The sequence below is a fragment of the Hemiscyllium ocellatum genome, chromosome 11, assembly GCF_020745735.1.
Source record: "Hemiscyllium ocellatum isolate sHemOce1 chromosome 11, sHemOce1.pat.X.cur, whole genome shotgun sequence".
NCBI classification, from domain to species: Eukaryota; Metazoa; Chordata; class Chondrichthyes; order Orectolobiformes; family Hemiscylliidae; genus Hemiscyllium; species Hemiscyllium ocellatum.
This window is the reverse complement of record NC_083411.1, coordinates 69,966,144-69,990,988: the sequence shown is the minus strand read 5'-3', so window position 1 is coordinate 69,990,988 and position 24,845 is coordinate 69,966,144. Positions and strand designations below refer to the sequence as shown.

At 51.8% G+C, this 24,845-nt stretch overlaps 1 protein-coding gene across 1 annotated transcript in view; it reads left to right on the top strand.

The window, feature by feature from the left end:
- Nucleotides 1-23,659, top strand: part of LOC132820202 (nuclear receptor subfamily 0 group B member 1-like) — a 33,944-nt gene extending 10,285 nt beyond the window's left edge. Inside the window, exon 2 of the mRNA XM_060832182.1 lies at nt 23,221-23,659. Coding sequence (XP_060688165.1) covers nt 23,221-23,462 — 242 coding nt within the window. The 3' untranslated portion in view covers nt 23,463-23,659. The remainder of the gene's footprint in view (nt 1-23,220) is intronic.
- The last annotated feature ends 1,186 nt before the right edge of the window (nt 23,660-24,845 follow it).

The window sequence follows — 24,845 nt, the reverse complement described above, 5'->3', positions numbered from 1 at the left end:
CACACCTACACATGCACAGACACAGCCACAACTGCACAGACGCATTCACACAGACACACCCACACCCACACATGCACAGTCACACCCACACAGACACACCCACACATGCACAGATACACACACAGATCACCCATACGTACACCTACACAGACACACTCACACCCACACATGCACAGACTCACCCGTGTGGGCGGCACGGTGGCACAGTGGTTAGCACTGCTGCCTCACATGCGCCAGAGACCCGGGTTCAAATCCCGCCTCAGGTGACTGACTGTGTGGAGTTTGCACGTTCTCCCCGTGTGTGCGTGGGTTTCCTCCGGGTGCTTTGGTTTCTTCCCACAGTCCAAAGATGTGCGGGTCAGGTGAATTGGCCATGCTAAATTGCCCGTAGTGTTAAGGGCAGGGGTAAATGTAGGGGTATGGGTGGGTTGCGCTTCAGTGGGTCGGTGTGGACTTGTTGGGCCGAAGGGCCTGTTTCCACACCGTAAGTAAATTGTAATCTAATCTATAACACCCACACAGATACACCCACACACCCACACGGACACATGCACAGACATGCCCACATGTACACCCACACCTGCACAGACACACACATGCAGACACATCCACACCTGCACATCCACACACACAGACATACCCACACAGGCATACCCACGTCTGCACAGGAACACCCAAGCAGACACACCCACACCTGCAGAGATACACCCACACAGGCACACCCACACCCACACATGCACAGTCACACCCACACGTACACCCACACAAACACACTCACACCCACACATGCACAGATACACACACAGACACATCCACACCCACACATGCACAGACATACCCACGCATGCACAGACACACTCACACAAACACACCCACACACATGAATGCACAGACACACACAGACACACCTACACCCACACATGAACAGGCACACCCACACGTATACCCATACAGACACATTCAAATCCACACATGCACGGACACACCTACACATACACCCACACCAACATACCGACACCCACACATGCACAGACACACCCACACCCACACATGCACAGACACATCCACACCTGCACAGACACACCCACACCCAAAAATGCTCAGACCCACCCACACAGACACACGCACACACACAGACACACCCACACCCACACATGCACAGACACACCCACACAGACACACTCACACCCACACATGCACAGACACATCCACACAGACACACGAACACATGCACAGACACACCCTCACCTGCACAGACACAGCCACAGACACACCCACACCTGCACAGACACACCTACACAGACACACCCACACAGACACACCCAAACAGACACACCCACACATGCACAGAGACACCCACACAGACACACCCACACATGCACAGACAGACCTATACCTACACCCACACAGACATGCCCACACCCACACATGCACAGACACACCCACAAATAAACCCACACCAACACCCACATATACACAGACACACCCACACAGACACGCCCACAAACACACTTGCACAGAGACACCCAAACAGACACACCCACACCCCCACCCACACATGCGCAGACACACCCACACAGACACACCTACACCCACACATGCACAGGCACACACACACAGACACACGCACACCCACACATGCACAGACACACCCACACCTACACAGAGACACCCACATAGACAGACCAAAAAGACACACCCACACATGCACAGACACACCCACATAGACAGAACCAGACAGACACACGCACACCCGCACAGACACACCTACACAGACACACTCACACCTGCAAAGACACATCTGCACAGACACACCCACACCTGCACAGACACACCCACACAGGCACACCCACACCTGCACAGATACAGCTGCATAGACACACCCACACCCACACAGACACACCCACACCCACACAGACACACCCTCACCTGCACAGACACAGCCGCACAGACACACCCACACCTGCACAGACACACCCACACAGACACACCCACACAGACACACCCTCACCTGCACAGACACAGCCGCACAGACACACCCACACTTGCACAGACTCACTCACACAGACACACCCACACCCACAGAGACACACCTACACAGGCACACCCACTGCTGCACAGACACACCCACACCTGCACAGATACAGACACACAGACACACCCACACCTGCATTGGCACACCCTCACCTGCACAGACAAATCCACACAGACACACCCACACAGACACACCCACACACTCACCTGCACAGACACACGCACACAGACACATGCACAGACACACCTACACATACACCCACACAGGCACACCCACACCTGCACAGACACACGCACACACATACATGCATCGACACACCCACACAGACACACCCACACACACATCCACACCTGCACAGACACACCCACACAGACACACCCACACAGACACATGCACAAACACGCCCACATGTACACCAACACAGACACATCCACACCTGCACAGACACACCCACACAGACATACCCACACCCACAGAGACACACCTACACAAACATACCCCCACCCACAGAGACACACCTACACAGGCACACCCACACCTGCACAGACACACCCACACCTGCACAGACACAGATACACAGACACACCCACACCTGCATAGGCACACCCTCACCTGCACAGACAAATCCACACAGACACACCCACACAGACACACCCACACACGCACAGACACACCCACACACACACCTGCACAGACACACCCACACCTGCACAGACACACACACACATGCACATGCACAGACACGCCCACATGTACACCCACACAGACACATCCACACCTGCAAAGACACAGCCACGTCTGCACAGGCACACAGATACCTGCACAGACACACCCACACAGACACACCCACACCTGCACAGACTCATCCACACAGACATACCCATACCTGCACAGAGACACCCACACAGGCACACCCACACCTGCACAGACACACCCAAACAGGAACACCCACACCTGCACAGAGACACCCACACAGGCACACCCACACCTGCACAGGCACACCCACGCACACATACCCACACCTGCACAGGCACCCCCATGCAGTCATACACACGCCTGCAGAGATACACCCACACAGACACACCCACACTGATACACACACACCCACACAGACACACCCACACCTGCACAGACACACCCACACCTGCACAGACTCACTCACACAGGCACACCCACCCACACCCACACAGATACACCCACTCCTGCACAGACACATGCACACATGCACACACAGACAGGCACACCCACACCCACACATGAACAGACACACCAACACCCACACATGCACAGACACACCCACACAGACACACCCACACCTGCACAGACACTTTCACACAGACACACCCACACAGACACACCCACACATGCACAGACACAGCCACAGCCACAACTGCACAGACGCATTCACACAGACACACCCACACCCACACATGCACAGTCACACCCACACAGACACACCCACACATGCACAGATACACACACAGATCACCCATACGTACACCTACACAGACACACTCACACCCACACATGCACAGACTCACCCGTGTGGGCGGCACGGTGGCACAAGTGGTTAGCACTGCTGCCTCACATGCGCCAGAGACCCGGGTTCAAATCCCGCCTCAGGTGACTGACTGTGTGGAGTTTGCACGTTCTCCCCGTGTGTGCGTGGGTTTCCTCCGGGTGCTTTGGTTTCCTCCCACAGTCCAAAGATGTGCGGGTCAGGTGAATTGGCCATGCTAAATTGCCCGTAGTGTTAAGGTAGGGGTATGGGTGGGTTGCGCTTCAGTGGGTCGGTGTGGACTTGTTGGGCCGAAGGGCCTGTTTCCACACCGTAAGTAAATTGTAATCTAATCTATAACACCCACACAGATACACCCACACCCACACACCCACACGGACACATGCACAGACATGCCCACATGTACACCCACACAGACACACCCACACCTGCACAGACACACACATGCAGACACATCCACACCTACACATCCACACACACAGACATACCCACACAGGCATACCCACGCCTGCACAGGAACACCCAAGCAGACACACCCACACCTGCAGAGATACACCCACACAGACACACCCACACCCACACCTGCACAGACTCAGGCACACTGGCACACCCACACGCACACACCCACACCCACACATGCACAGACAGACCAACACGTACACACATACAGACACATCCACACCCACACATGCACAGACATGCCAACACGTACACCCACACAGGCACACCCACACCCACACATGCACATACACACCCACGCAGACACACTCACACCTGCACAGACACTTTCACACAGACACAAACACACAGACACACCCACACCCCACACCTACACATGCAGAGACACACCCACAACTACACAGACGCATTCACACAGTCACACGCACACCCACACATGCACAGGCACACCCATACAGACACACCCAGACCCACACGTGCACAGGCACACCCACGCACACACATGCACAGTCACACCCACACGTACACCCACACAAACACACTCACACCCACACATGCACAGATACACACACAGACACATCCACACCCACACATGCACAGACATACCCACACATGCACAGACACACTCACACAGACACACCCACACACATGAATGCACAGACACACACAGACACACCTACACCCACACATGAACAGGCACACCCACACGTATACCCATACAGACACATCCAAATCCACACATGCACGGACACACCTACACATACACCCACACCAACATACCGACACCCACACATGCACAGACACATCCACACCTGCACAGACACACCCACACCCAAAAATGCTCAGACCCACCCACACAGACACACGCACACACACAGACACACCCACACCCACACATGCACAGACACACCCACACAGACACACTCACACCCACACATGCACAGACACATCCACACAGACACACGGACACATGCACAGACACACCCTCACCTGCACAGACACAGCCACACCCACACATGCACAGACACATCCACACCTGCACAGACACACCCACACCCAAAAATGCTCAGACCCACCCACACAGACACACGCACACACACAGACACATCCACACCCACACATGCACAGACATGCCAACACGTCCACCCACACAGGCACACCCACACCCACACATGCACATACACACCCACGCAGACACACTCACACCTGCACAGACACTTTCACACAGACACAAACACACACACACCCACACCCCACACCTACACATGCAGAGACACACCCACAACTACACAGACGCATTCACACAGTCACACGCACACCCACACATGCACAGGCACACCCATACAGACACACCCAGACCCACACGTGCACAGGCACACCCACACCCACACATGCACAGTCACACCCACACGTACACCCACACAAACACACTCACACCCACACATGCACAGATACACACACAGACACATCCACACCCACACATGCACAGACATACCCACACATGCACAGACACACTCACACAGACACACCCACACACATGAATGCACAGACACACACAGACACACCTACACCCACACATGAACAGGCACACCCACACGTATACCCATACAGACACATCCAAATCCACACATGCACGGACACACCTACACATACACCCACACCAACATACCGACACCCACACATGCACAGACACACCCACACCCACACATGCACAGACACATCCACACCTGCACAGACACACCCACACCCAAAAATGCTCAGACCCACCCACACAGACACACGCACACACACAGACACACCCACACCCACACATGCACAGACACACCCACACAGACACACTCACACCCACACATGCACAGACACATCCACACAGACACACGGACACATGCACAGACACACCCTCACCTGCACAGACACAGCCGCAGACACACCCACACCTGCACAGACTCACCCACACAGACACACCCACACAGACATACCCACACCCACAGAGACACACCTACGCAAACATTCCCACACCCACAGAGACACACCTGCACAGACACAGACACACAGACACACCCACACCTGCACAGACTCACCCACACTGACACACCCACACAGACACACCCACACCCACACAGACACATCCACACCTGCACAGACACTGACACACAGACACACCCACACCTGCATAGGCACACCCTCACCTGCACAGACAAACCCACACAGACACACACACCTGCACAGACACACCCACTCCTGCACAGACACACGCACACACACACACACACATGCACAGACACACCTACACATACACCCACACAGGCACACCCACACCTGCACAGACACACGCACACACATACATGCATAGACACACCCACACAGACACACCCACACCTGCAAAGACATTTTCACACAGACACTTTCACACAGACACACCCACACATGCACAGATACACCTATACATACACCCACACAGGCACACCCACACCCGCACAGACACACAGACACACACACACACACACACACACCTACACATACACCCACACAGGCACACCCACACCTGCACAGACACACGCACACACATACATGCATAGACACACCCACACAGACACACTCACACCTGCAAAGACACTTTCACACAGACACACCCACACAGACACACCCACACATGCACAGGCACATCCACACTGACACACCCACACCCACATATGCACAGTCACATCCACACAGACACACGGACACATGCACAGACACACCCTCACCTGCACAGACACAGCCGCAGACACACCCACACCTGCACAGACTCACCCACACAGACACACCCACACAGACATACCCACACCCACAGAGACACACCTACGCAAACATTCCCACACCCACAGAGACACACCTGCACAGACACAGACACACAGACACACCCACACCTGCACAGACTCACCCACACAGACACACCCACACAGACACACCCACACCCACACAGACACACCTACACAGACACATCCACACCTGCACAGACACTGACACACAGACACACCCACACCTGCATAGGCACACCCTCACCTGCACAGACAAACCCACACAGACACACACACCTGCACAGACACACCCACTCCTGCACAGACACACGCACACACACACACACACATGCACAGACACACCTACACATACACCCACACAGGCACACCCACACCTGCACAGACACACGCACACACATACATGCATAGACACACCCACACAGACACACCCACACCTGCAAAGACATTTTCACACAGACACTTTCACACAGACACACCCACACATGCACAGATACACCTACACATACACCCACACAGGCACACCCACACCTGCACAGACACACGCACACACATACATGCATAGACACACCCACACAGACACACCCACACCTGCAAAGACATTTTCACACAGACACTTTCACACAGACACACCCACACATGCACAGATACACCTATACATACACCCACACAGGCACACCCACACCCACACCCGCACAGACACACACACACACACACACACACACACACACACACACGCCTACACATACACCCACACAGGCACACCCACACCTGCACAGACACACGCACACACATACATGCATAGACACACCCACACAGACACACTCACACCTGCAAAGACACTTTCACACAGACACACCCACACATGCACAGGCACATCCACACTGACACACCCACACCCGCACAGACACACAGACACACACACACACACACACACACCTACACATACACCCACACAGGCACACCCACACCTGCACAGACACACGCACACACATACATGCATAGACACACCCACACAGACACACTCACACCTGCAAAGACACTTTCACACAGACACACCCACACAGACACACCCACACATGCACAGGCACATCCACACTGACACACCCACACCCACATATGCACAGTCACATCCACACAGACACACGGACACATGCACAGACACACCCTCACCTGCACAGACACAGCCGCAGACACACCCACACCTGCACAGACTCACCCACACAGACACACCCACACAGACATACCCACACCCACAGAGACACACCTACGCAAACATTCCCACACCCACAGAGACACACCTGCACAGACACAGACACACAGACACACCCACACCTGCACAGACTCACCCACACAGACACACCCACACAGACACACCCACACCCACACAGACACACCTACACAGACACATCCACACCTGCACAGACACTGACACACAGACACACCCACACCTGCATAGGCACACCCTCACCTGCACAGACAAACCCACACAGACACACACACCTGCACAGACACACCCACTCCTGCACAGACACACGCACACACACACACACACATGCACAGACACACCTACACATACACCCACACAGGCACACCCACACCTGCACAGACACACGCACACACATACATGCATAGACACACCCACACAGACACACCCACACCTGCAAAGACATTTTCACACAGACACTTTCACACAGACACACCCACACATGCACAGATACACCTACACATACACCCACACAGGCACACCCACACCTGCACAGACACACGCACACACATACATGCATAGACACACCCACACAGACACACCCACACCTGCAAAGACATTTTCACACAGACACTTTCACACAGACACACCCACACATGCACAGATACACCTATACATACACCCACACAGGCACACCCACACCCACACCCGCACAGACACACACACACACACACACACACACACACACACACACGCCTACACATACACCCACACAGGCACACCCACACCTGCACAGACACACGCACACACATACATGCATAGACACACCCACACAGACACACTCACACCTGCAAAGACACTTTCACACAGACACACCCACACATGCACAGGCACATCCACACTGACACACCCACACCCACATATGCACAGTCACACCCACACAGACACACCCACGCATGCACAGTCACACCCACACAGACACACCCACACATGCGCAGACACACACAGACACATCGACACCCATGTCCACACACACACATACCCCCACACACATGCACAGATCACACATACGTACACCACACAGACACACTCAAACCCACACATGCACAGACACACCCACACAGACACACCCATACCTGCATAGACACTTTCACACAGACACACCCACACAGACACACCCACACATGCACAGAGTCAGCCACAACTGCACAGACGCATTCACACAGTCACACCCCCACCCACACATGCACAGGCACATCCACACTGAGACACCCACACCCACACATGCACAGTCACACCCACACAGACACACCCACACAGGCACACCCACACCTGCACAGACACACGCACACACATACATGCATAGACACACCCACACAGACACACCCACACCTGCAAAGACATTTTCACACAGACACTTTCACACAGACACACCCACACATGCACAGATACACCTATACATACACCCACACAGGCACACCCACACCCGCACAGACACACAGACACACACACACACACACACACACCTACACATACACCCACACAGGCACACCCACACCTGCACAGACACACGCACACACATACATGCATAGACACACCCACACAGACACACTCACACCTGCAAAGACACTTTCACACAGACACACCCACACAGACACACCCACACATGCACAGGCACATCCACACTGACACACCCACACCCACATATGCACAGTCACATCCACACAGACACACGGACACATGCACAGACACACCCTCACCTGCACAGACACAGCCGCAGACACACCCACACCTGCACAGACTCACCCACACAGACACACCCACACAGACATACCCACACCCACAGAGACACACCTACGCAAACATTCCCACACCCACAGAGACACACCTGCACAGACACAGACACACAGACACACCCACACCTGCACAGACTCACCCACACAGACACACCCACACAGACACACCCGCACCCACACAGACACACCTACACAGACACATCCACACCTGCACAGACACTGACACACAGACACACCCACACCTGCATAGGCACACCCTCACCTGCACAGACAAACCCACACAGACACACACACCTGCACAGACACACCCACTCCTGCACAGACACACGCACACACACACACACATGCACAGACACACCTACACATACACCCACACAGGCACACCCACACCTGCACAGACACACGCACACACATACATGCATAGACACACCCACACAGACACACCCACACCTGCAAAGACATTTTCACACAGACACTTTCACACAGACACACCCACACATGCACAGATACACCTACACATACACCCACACAGGCACACCCACACCTGCACAGACACACGCACACACATACATGCATAGACACACCCACACAGACACACCCACACCTGCAAAGACATTTTCACACAGACACTTTCACACAGACACACCCACACATGCACAGATACACCTATACATACACCCACACAGGCACACCCACACCCACACCCGCACAGACACACACACACACACACACACACACACACACGCCTACACATACACCCACACAGGCACACCCACACCTGCACAGACACACGCACACACATACATGCATAGACACACCCACACAGACACACTCACACCTGCAAAGACACTTTCACACAGACACACCCACACATGCACAGGCACATCCACACTGACACACCCACACCCACATATGCACAGTCACACCCACACAGACACACCCACGCATGCACAGTCACACCCACACAGACACACCCACACATGCGCAGACACACACAGACACATCGACACCCATGTCCACACACACACATACCCCCACACACATGCACAGATCACACATACGTACACCACACAGACACACTCAAACCCACACATGCACAGACACACCCACACAGACACACCCATACCTGCATAGACACTTTCACACAGACACACCCACACAGACACACCCACACATGCACAGAGTCAGCCACAACTGCACAGACGCATTCACACAGTCACACCCCCACCCACACATGCACAGGCACATCCACACTGAGACACCCACACCCACACATGCACAGTCACACCCACACAGACACACCCACACACGCACAGTCACACGCATACATGCACAGTCACATCCACACATGCACAGATACACACACAGACACATCCACACCCATGTCCACACAGACACACACACCCACACACACATGCACAGATCACCCATACGTACACCACACAGACACACCCACACACACACATGCACAGACACACCCAGACAGACACACTCACACCCACACATGCACAGACACACCCACACAGGCACATCCACACCTGCACAGACTCATCCACACAGACACACGCACACCAGCACAGAGACACCCACAGACACACCCACATCTGCACAGACACACCCATGCAGACACATCCACACCTGCACAGACACACTAACACAGGCACACCCACACCTGCACAAGAACACCCATGCAGACACACCCACACCTGCCCAGGCACACCCAAGCAGATACACCCACACCTGCAGAGATACACTCACAGACACACCCACACAGACTCATCCACACAGACACACCCACACCCACACATGCACAGACAGACCAACACGTACACACACCCAGACACATCCACAGTCACGCCAACACGTACACCCACACAGACACACCAACACCCACACACCCACACAGACACACCCACAACTGCACAGACGCATTCACACAGACACAATCACACCGGCACAGACACATTCACACAGTCACACCCACACCCACACATGCACAGTCATACCCCCACAGACACACTCACACCCACACCCACACATGCACAGATTCACACACAGACACATCCACACCCATGTCCATACAGACACACCCACACCCACACATGCACAGACATACCCACACATGCACAGACACACCCACACACACACATGCACAGACACACACAGACACACCCACACTCACACATGCAGACACACCTACACCCACACATGAACAGGCACACCCACACGTACACCCATACAGACACATCCAAATCCATACATGCACAGACACACCTACATGTACACCCACACAGACACACCCACACATACACCCACACCAACATACCCACACCCACACATGCACAGACACACCCACACAGACACACCCACACCCACACATGCACAGACACACCCACACAGGAACACCCACACATGCACAGACACACCCACATGTACCCACAAACACACAAACATGTACATCCACAAATGCGCAGCTACACCCATGCCTGCACAGAGACACCCACGCATGCACAGAGACACCCACATTGACAGAACCACGCAGACACACGCACACAGACACACCCACACCTGCATAGACACACCCACCCAGACACACCCACACAGACACACCTACACCCACACATGCACAGACACACCCACACATGCACAGACAAACCCACACCTACACCTACACAGACACCCACACCCACACATGCATAGACACACCAACACGTATACCCACACAGACACATCCACCCCAATGCCCACAGACACACCCACACATGTACACACACACCCACACGTACACCCAGACAGACTCACCCACACAGACACACCAACACCCACACAAGCACAGACTCACCCACACAGACACATCCACACCCTTACATGCACAGACACACCAACACGTACACCCACACAGACACACCAATACACACACTTGCACAGACACACCCACACCTGCACAAACACACCCGCACCGATACGCTCACACATGCACAGACACACCACACAGACACACACACGCGCACACACACACTTGCACAGACACACCCACACCTGCACAGACACACACACACACACACACACACATAAACAGACACACCTACACGTACACCCACACCCACACATGCACAGATACACACCCACACAGACACACCCACACACACATCCACACCTGCACAGAAACACCCACGCAGGCACACCCACACGTGCACAGACACACCCTCACACACTTGCACAGACAAACCCACACCTGCACAGACACACCGACACAGACACACCCACACACACACATGCACAGACACACTCACAGACACCCACACGTACACCCACACAGGCACACCTAGACCCACACATGCACAGGTACACAACCCACACAGACACACCCACACCCACACATGCACAGACACACCCACACCTACACGTACACAGAAACACCCACACCCACACATGCACAGACACACCCACATGTACACACACGTACATTCACAAATGCACAGCTACACCCACGCCTGCACAGAGACACTCACGCATGCAGAGACACCCACATTGACAGAACCACGCAGACACACGCACACAGACACACCCACACCAGCACAGACACACCCGCACAGACACACCCATACCTGCACAGACACACCCACACCCACACATGTACAGGCACACCCACACGTATACCTACACAGATACACCCACAGCCACACATGCACAGACACGCCTACACAGACACACCCACACCCACCCATGCACAGACACACCCACACAGACACACTCACACAGACACATCCACACCTGCACGGACACACCCACACCCTAAAATGCTCAGACCCACCCACACAGACACACGCACACACACAAAGACACACCCACACATTCACAGACACACTCACACGTACACCCACACAGACACACTGACACCCACAGTCACATACACATGCACAGACACACCCACAAAGACAGACCCACACATGCACAGACACACCAATACAGACACACCCACACATGCACACACACACACACATATGCACAGACACACCAACCCAGTCACACCCACACCCACACATGCACTGACACACCCACACAAACACACCCACACCTACACATGCACAGACACACCCACACAGACACACTTACGCAGACACATCCACACCTTCACAGACACACCCACACATGCATAGAACCACTCACACAGACACACCCACACAGAAACACCCACACCCAAACATGCACAGACACACCCACACGTACACGTACACCCACAAAGACACATCCACACAGTCACACCCACACCCACACATGCACAGGCACACCCACAAAGACACACCCACACTCACACATCGCAGACACACCCAAAAAGACACACCCATATGGACACACCCACTCAAACACACCCACACATGCGCAGACACACCCACATATACACCCACACAGACACACCCACACCAACCCCCACACATACACAGACACATCCACACGTACACCCACACATGCACAGACACACCCACACATACACCCACACAGACACAGACACATCCACACGTACACCCACACACACACACCCTCACCCACACATGCATAGACCCACCCCTACAGACACACGCACACCCACAAAGACACATCCACACAGTCACACCCACACCCACACATGCACAGACACACCCACAAAGACACACCCACACCCACACCCACACATGCACCGACACACCCACACAGACACACACACACAGACACATCCACACCTTCACAGACACACCCACACACACACATGCATAGACCCACCCCCACAGACACACGCACACCCACAAAGACACATCCACACAGTCACACCCACACCCACACATGCACAGACACACCAACAAAGACACACCCACACCCACACCCACACATGCACCGACACACCCACACAGACACACACACACAGACACATCCACACCTTCACAGACACACCCACACACACACATGCATAGACCCACCCCCACAGACACACGCACACCCACAAAGACACATCCACACAGTCACACCCACACCCACACATGCACAGACACACCCACAAAGACACACCCACACCCACACATGCACAGACACACCCACATCCACGCATGCACAGACAGACCCACACAGACACACCCACACCAACACCCACACATACACAGACACATCCACATGTACACCCACACAGACAAACCCACACCCACACCCACACATGCACAGACACACCCACACAGGCACCCACATAGACATATCCACACCCACACCCACACATGCACAGACACACCGACACGTACACCCACACAGACACACCCACACCATCACATGCACAGATACACACACAGACACATCCACACCCATGCCCACACAGACACACCCACACATGCACAGACACACCCACACGTACACCCACACAGACACACCAACATCCACACATGCACAGACACACCAACGTATAAATACCCACACCCATGCATGCACAGACACACCCACATAGACACACCCACACACCCACACCCACACATGCACACAGACACACCCACACCTTCACAGACGCATTCACACAGACACACGCACACCCACACATGCACAGTCACACCCACACCCACACCCACACAGACACACCCACACTGTCACACCCTCACTCACACATGCACAGACCCACCCACACAGAATCAGACACACGCACACAGAAACATCCACACCCACACATGCACAGACACACCCACACGTACAGACACACCCACACTCACACATGCACAGACACACCCACACATAGACCCACACAGACACACCAACACCAACACACACACATACACAGACACACCCACACGTACACCAACACAGACACACCCACACCCACACAGTCACACCCACACCCACACATGCACAGACACACCCACACAGAAACACCCACAGCCACACATGCACAGACACACCACATGTACACTCATACAGTCACACCCACACCCACACATGCACAGACACACCCACACAAATACACCCACACATGCACAGACACAACCACACCCATACCTGCACAGACACATGCACACAGACACACCCACACCCACACATGCACAGACACACCCACACAGACACCCACACAGACACACCCACACATGCACATACACACCCACACCCATATATGCACAGACACACCCACCCAGTCACACCCACACCCACACATGCACAGACACTCCCATATGTACACCCACACAGACACACCCACACCCACACATGCACAGACAAACCCACACAGACAGACTCACACCCACACATGCACAGACACACCCACACCTGCACAGAAACACTCACACATAAACACCCACACCCACACATGCACAGACACACCCACACGTACACTCACACAGACACACCCACACCCACACATGCACAGACACACCCACACAAATACACCCACCCATGCACAGACACAACCACACCCATACCTGCACAGACACATGCACACAGACACACACACACCCACACATGCACAGACACACCCACACAGACACACCCACAAACACATGCACAGACACACCCACACAGCCACCCACACAGACACACCCACACATGCACATACACACCCACACCCATTTATGCACAGACACACCCACCCAGTCACACCCACACCCACACATGCACAGACACACCCATATGTACACCCACACAGACACACCCACACCCACACATGCACAGACAAACCCACACAGACAGACTCACACCCACACATGCACAGACACACCCACACAGACACACCCACACCTGCACAGACACACCCACACACACATATGCACAGACCCACCCACACAGATACACCCACACCCACACAGAAACACTCACACATAAACACCCACACCCACACATGCACAGACACACCCACACGTACACTCACACAGACACACCCACACCCACACATGCACAGACACACCCACACAAATACACCCACCCATGCACAGACACAACCACACCCATACCTGCACAGACACATGCACACAGACACACACACACCCACACATGCACAGACACACCCACACAGACACACCCACAAACACATGCGCAGACACACCCACACAGACACCCACACAGACACACCCACACATGCACATACACACCCACACCCATTTATGCACAGACACACCCACCCAGTCACACCCACACCCACACATGCACAGACACACCCATATGTACACCCACACAGACACACCCACACCCACACATGCACAGACAAACCCACACAGACAGACTCACACCCACACATGCACAGACACACCCACACAGACACACCCACACCTGCACAGACACACCCACACACACATATGCACAGACCCACCCACACAGATACACCCACACCCACACAGAAACACTCACACATAAACACCCACACCCACACATGCACAGACACACCCACACGTACACTCACACAGACACACCCACACCCACACATGTACAGACACATCCACACAGACACACCCACACGCACACCCACGCATGTACAGACACATCCACACAGACACACCAACACAGACACACCCACACATTCACAGACACACCCACACAGACACACCCACACATGCACATGCACAGACACATCCACACAGATACACCCATAAAGACGCACCCACTCAGACACTCCCTCACCCACATATGCACAGACACACCCACACAGGCACACCCATACCCACATACACACACATACACACACCCACATCAACACCCACACATACACAGACACACCCACACATGCACCCACACAGATACGTCCACACCCACACCCACACCCACACATGCGCAGACACACCCACACAGACACACCCACACATGCACATGCACAGACACATCCACACAGATACACCCATAAAGACGCACCCACTCAGACACTCCCTCACCCACATATGGACAGACATACCCACACAGGCACACCCATACCCACATACACACACCCACATCAACACCCACACATACACAGACACACCCACACATGCACCCACACAGACACATCCACACCCACACCCACACATGCACAGACACACCCACACAGAAACACCCACATCCACACTTGCACAGACACACCCACACGTACATCCACTCACACACACGCACACCCACACCCGCACAGAGACACCCACATAGACAGAACCACACAGACACAACTACACCTGCACAGAGACACCCACATAGACAGAACCACACAGACACACCCACACCTACACAGACACACGCACATAGATACACCCTCACCTGCAAAGATAAATCCACACAGACCCACCCTCACAGATATACTGACACCTGTCCAGACATACTCACACCCACACAGACACACCCACAACTGCAGGACACACCCACACAAACACACCCACACAGACACATGCACACCTGCACAGACACAGCCACATCTGCACAGACACACTTACACAGAGACACCCACACCTGCACAGAGACACCCACACAGACAGAACCACACAGACTCACCCATATGGCACAGACACACCCACACAGGCACACCCACGCCTGCAGGCACACCCATCCAGTCACATCCACACCTGTAGAGATACACCCACACAGACACACTCACACAGACACACTCACACCTGCACAGACACACCCACGCCTGCACAGGCACACCCACACAGACACACCCAAACCTGTAGAGATACACTCACACAGACACACTCACACCTGCACAGACACATCCACACCTGTGCAGACATGCCCACACAGACACATCCACACAGACACGCCCACACCTGGACAGACACACCCACACAGACACACCCACACCTGCACAGACACATCCACACAGACACACCCACACCTGCACAGACACACCTGCACAGACACACCTGCACAGACACACCCATGCAGACACACCCACACCTGCACAGACACACCCACACAGACACACCCACGCCTGCACAGACACACCCACACAGACACACCCACACCTGCACAAACGCATCCACACCTGCACAGAAACACCCACACAGACACACCGTCACATGCACAGACACACCCACACAGGAACACCCACACAGGAACAGCCACACAGACACACCCACACAGACACACCAACACAGGAGCAGCCACACAAACACTCCCACACAGACACACCCACACAAACACACCCACACAGGAACAGACACACCCACACAGACACACCCACACAGGAACACCCACACCTGCACAAACACTCCCACACAGACACAACCATCAGTCTGAAATTTGCAATGGAAACTCATTCCAGCTCAGATTGCTACTGTTACCATGGTTTTGGTTCCTGTTATCAAAAGAGCATGAAGGATTCAGAGCAGTTCAGCTATTTAGTTGAATTAAATAATCCAATTTAATTACTATGATTGTTCAGGTGCTAAGCCGGTGACATGGTGGAGCATTAAACTGTTAGCCTTTTTGAGATTAAGTGTATTCATCTTCTTACCCCTGCACTCTGTCAGTGTTGCTACTGTAATCTGCTCAACAGCTCACTCTGCTGCTGCTTTGCCTTAGATGTTGCAGACAGAAGGTTAGCCTTTTGTCTGCTCAATGCCATCCTTCAAGGCCATGTGTCGTCACCCCATTTCGAGCCTGTAAACTCACCTGATTCTGCTGTGGTTTGCACGGGATCAGGCCATTGTTCACATAGTTCACTGATGAAGATTCACACATTCGTTAACCCTATGCTGCAGGGAAACGGTTTTTTCTGTCACTGGGTTTGCTCGAAACCAGTCAAAAGGAAACAGGACAAAAGGGAGGAAGCTCCTGCTCTGAGTGCTGCTGCTAACCATCATTGAAAAAAAAACACAGCAAATTAATTTCAACTCACGTGGCAACAGTCCCAAAATGGTCTGCTCAATTATTAATGTTCCACTATTTACTCTTCATGAATGACCCAGAGGCTGAACCACATATCTTTCAACTTCTATCTTTTGTGGGAATCGTCTCTTATTTCTATTCCATGCGTGTTTCATGATTTTTCTTCTCACAGTTAGTAATAAATAAACTCACCCCTTTGTTAACTCAAGAAAGACTTCTGAAGAAATTGGCTCCTTTAAAAACACCAATTCATTTCTTTCAGGAGTAAGGTATCCACAGTGGGATGGGGTACTTTTTCAGTTAATTTTGTTGCAACTGAGCAAAAGGGCAGGTGAATAAAGAAATGGAGCCAGTTCATTGTTCCTCACCCTGGACCCAGCCAATCTACGGTTTCCCTTCTGCAACTGGAAGAACTCAGCAGAACCTCATGCTAGGACCGGTCAGAACTCCTTCCAGGTTTGCTCCTGCTTGTCGGTGGTGAGGGCTGTTCCACATGAAGTTGAGATGATATAGCAGGCGTCAGACCAACCCCAAATCCCAACCCCATGAACTGCAGGACTTCCCTTGGGCAGCCCACGCGCAACCTATTGCTCTCCTCCATCACATTTTGTCAGCGGGCACAGCTTTCAGTATATACTCGCTTCATATATACATGCAATTTGGCAACTGGTCTTCGCAAGACCACAAGAAACTACAGAGTGAACACAGCCCAGTCCACAAACCAGCCTTTCATCTATCCTTGACTCCAGCTGTACTACACTGGGAAAGCAAGCAGCATAATCAAAGACCCCTCCCACCCCAGTTATACACCCTTCCATCGTGCTCAAGGTATAAAAGTTTGAATGTAACTATAAGTAGATCCAAGAACAGTTTCTTCCCTGCTGTTATCAGACTTTTGAACAGAACTCTCAAATGTTAATTCTGATCTTTCTCTCTGCATCTTCTCTGCGGCTGTAACACTATATTCTGCACTCTGTTCTGCTACCCTGATGCACTTTGTATGATACCATCAGCCTGTATAGCATGCAAAACAACACTTTTCACTGTATCTCAGTACATGCGACAACAACAATAAATCAAATCCAAGTGTATGCGTGATTGCTAACTGCAGTGATGACCTAACAGGTTAGACGTTTTCTGTGTTGGTTGTAATACAGATGACATAAGCCAATAGCAACCTCAAGCATGAGAAACCTGCAATCCTACTGAAGCTCACTCCACCAGTAGATCTCTGGAAAAAGGAAAGGATATCATCTATGAGAATTTCCACTGTGCAACAGTGAATGGAACATGAGCAAATAATGCAAACATCTCAAGCACCATGCTAGAAGCAAACAAATCGGCAAAAGCTCAATGCTATTGCCACCTTCATAGCAACTGACAATGCAGTTCTTGCCTTGCTCTGAGTATAAAATGATAACTGCAGCAACTGGCAGATATTAGTGAGGTATCGACAATACAGACCATCTGGGACTCATGGTCTTGATACTCCGGAAAGGCGTAGACCCTTTCGCCTCTTCCCTCTTCCAGCAGCTTGTCCTGCTCTGTTCATTCTCTCCACCTTGGTGCATTTCAGTGAGCCCATATCTTGGGAGCAATTAGTTTGTGCATTAGTCTTGAAGTTAATGAAATACCCTTCTGCAGCTACCAGAGTTTTATCTTAATAAAAGTTAAATCAACCCTGGAAAACCTAAAATGAGTAGAATTGTGGTATTAGTAGAACAGATCAATCAGAACTCCACCTCTAAGCAGGTTCATAAAATTGCCCCAATGGGGATTATTCGTAGGGTCGTAGGGTCACCTGTTAAAAATTTAAGAAGGAACTTGACAGGAGTGTGGTGCTGAAAATAGTTTTTAAAAATGGCAGAATTAGTGTCAAATCAGCATGGCATTAATTCGTATGCCTGATCTCCCTACTTTGTATCGGTTAGTTAGAGTCACAGAGGCATAGAGATGTACAGCACGAAAACAGACACTTCAGTCCAACCCATCCATGCCGACCAGATATCCCAATCCAATCTAGTCCCACCTGCCAGCACCCGGCCCATAGCGCTCCAAACCCTTCCTATTCATATACCCATCCAAATGCTTCTTAAATGTTGCAATTGTACCAGCCTCCACCACTTCCTCTGGCAGCTCATTCCATACATGTACCACCCTCTGCATGAAAAAGTTGCCCCCTTAGGGCTCTTTATATCTTTCCGCTCTCACCCTAAACCTATGCCCTCTAGTTCTGGACTCCCCGACCCCAGGAAAAGGCTTTGCCAATTTATTCTATCAATGCCCCTCATGGTTTTATAGACTTCTATAAAGTCACCCCTCAGCCTCCGACGCTCACATGCTAATTGCTTTGCCAAAATGGATTCCACTGCGTTGGACTGTGAGTGTCCTATGCTCAGCCATCTTCAGCTGCTCTATTAATGACTTTCCCTCCATCTTACGCTCAGAAACAGGATGACGATTGCACAATGCTCAACACAATTCACACTTCTTCAAGTACTGAAGCAGCAACATCTGGATTTAGACTTGGGTTAATGTAACACTCTCATCACGTCAGTGTCAGGTAATAACTATCGCCACTGAGAGAGAGGGTAGCCATTGGCCCTAGAGATTCAATGGCATTACGTGAACCACCCATGATCTACATCCTGTGAGGATCATTTATCAGTTACCAGCAATATAAATACAAGATTGGCTCAGAGGCTGGGAACTCCACAGTGAGTTGTTCACCTCCTGACTCCTCAAACTCTGTCCATCATTTACAAGACACAATCAGGAGTGTGATGGAATACAGCCAATTTGCCTGGATGGGTGCAGCTCCAACAACACTCAGGAATTTTGGTACCACCCGGGTCAAGGCAGCCTGTTTGATTGGCACAGCATCTAAAAATTGACTTTCACTCCCTCCATTCCCAAAGTACAGTAGAAGCAGTGTGCACAATCTACAAGATCCATAACACTCCGGTACTTCTTTGGCCACACCTTGCAAACTCACAACCTTTACCATCTGCCAGCAGTTACATGTAAACACCATCACCTGCAAGGTCCAAGCCACTCACTTGGCAACATATCATCGTTCCTACAGTGTCACTGGGTCAAAATCTTGGAACTGCCCTCGGGAACAACATTGTGTTTCTACCTTTAGCACACGGACTACAGTCACTCGGGAAGGAGGCTCACCATTACGTTCACTCGGGCAATTCAGGTCACAATAAATACTAGTGTAGCCAGTGATGTGCATATCCTATGAATGAATTGTTTAAAAGTGCAATGATGGAGTTTTACAAAAAAGGATTGATTCTGCTTCCATGTCCTTAAAGACCAATGTTCATAACAAACTGAATAATGTAATCGAAATAGGCTGAGACATGCCCCTGTGAGCAGTTGAACCCTAAAGCAGGAACACTGCAATGTGTCTCTCTGTGCTGCAGCTAATTATGATTGAAGCTGAGGGTTCTAATTCCAATTACCGTACCTGAGAACTTGCCATGCTCAAATCGGGCTGCTGCGTTTCTGACAATATTTTTCAGGATGCTACAAATGTAGCACAATTATTCTCTCTGATCAATTACTCTAACTTATTTTGGTGTGTGTATGTGTGGTGTTTTGTTTTTGTTCTGCAGATGTGTCAGGGCTACATGCTCCCCAGTACATCTTGTATCTGCAGCAGGAAGCTCAGCGAGCCCTCACTGAATACATCCACTCTGCCCACCCTCGGGACACAAGCCGTTTCAGACAGATACTACTTGCACTGATGTCCTTGAAGAGCATCAACGCACCGGTCATCACACAACTCTTTTTTCGACCCCTCATCGGGAACGTGCAAATGAATGCCTTGCTGATGGAAATGTTGTACACGAGTTAGTCACAACTTGCTGTGCATACCACAATGTGTAAACCATAAACAAGACCGTTGAGCTTTCCTTTCTATTTGACATGCTAACTTATTTGTTACAAATGTGTTTTCTAAATGTTTAAGTGTTTATGATTATGCCTGAATTATATCCCTAACCTGCATTATCTGAAAGACAAATGGATTCATTAAAGTATATAAGATATTTACCTTTGGTGTGTGTTTGTTTGAAATATGATGGCTTAGGAATTTGTTCATACTTGCCTGGCCATCCAAAATAAGCAGCAGGAATCTGGGGCAGACATAGCATGGCCTCATTTAATGAGAGATGGAATGTCCATTTGAGGTTAAGGACATGAGCCATCTTTGTCTCATTAATATGATGCATGTAATGAGTGCATGCAGCATTTCCACCATATTGGAGGCTGAGCCATCTGTTTAGCACTTGAAGACTAACTGCGCACCAAAGGATGTCAAGGCCCACTAATCCAGGACAACAGCAGAGAAAATTTTAAACCAAGTTATGGGCTGTTAGAACTGGAAAACACTTGTCAATTCAGACACAGTAACCTCGATTTTAATCCAAGGATGGGAATCACAAATGTGAGGTTGGCTGGAGGAGACAGGCAAACAATCCTCCACCAGCCCTATAACCACCTTGGTCCCTCCTCCTATCCCCACTGTCCCCTCCCCTTTGACAAGAGTGCAAGGCCCAGGCAATTTTTAGAATGTGGGCTGACCATCCCCTGCCCTCAAAAATGGAAATCTAAATCTGAAATGACAGCGAAAAAATGTTGCTAATACTCAGCAGTTCAGGCAGCCTCTGTGAAGAAAGAATTGGAATGAATTCTTCAGGTGGTCAGGAAAGAAAGAACAGGTTTTAAATAAGCAGAGAAAGAGGGAAGGAATAAAAAGGGAATTGCGATGACAGAGTGGAAATCAGAAGAGATAAGTCATGAGAGGGATAATGGTGCATGGAGGTGGCTAAGGAGACAAGAAGAGAAAGGAAATCAATGGCAATGGAGAAAGTGTAAAGCAGGAAAGTTTCTACTTTACTCAATGGCTAATGTCCCACTAAACATGGGGTCTGGCCTAAGATGATAATATAGGAGGCATGGTTAGTTAGTTTGCAGATGACACCAAAATTAGTGGTAAGGTAGACAGTGAAGAAGGTTATCTCAGAGTAGAATGGGATCTTGATCAACTGGACCAGTGGGCAGAGGAACGTCGGATGGATTTTAATGCAAGGTGCTGCCTTTTAGTAAGACAAACTAAGGTAAGACTAAATAAAAAACAAAAGAACTGGGGATGCTGTAAATCAGACACAAAAGCAGAAGTTGCTGGAAAAGCTCAGCAGGTCTGACAGCAATTGTGAAAAAAAATCAGAGTTAACCT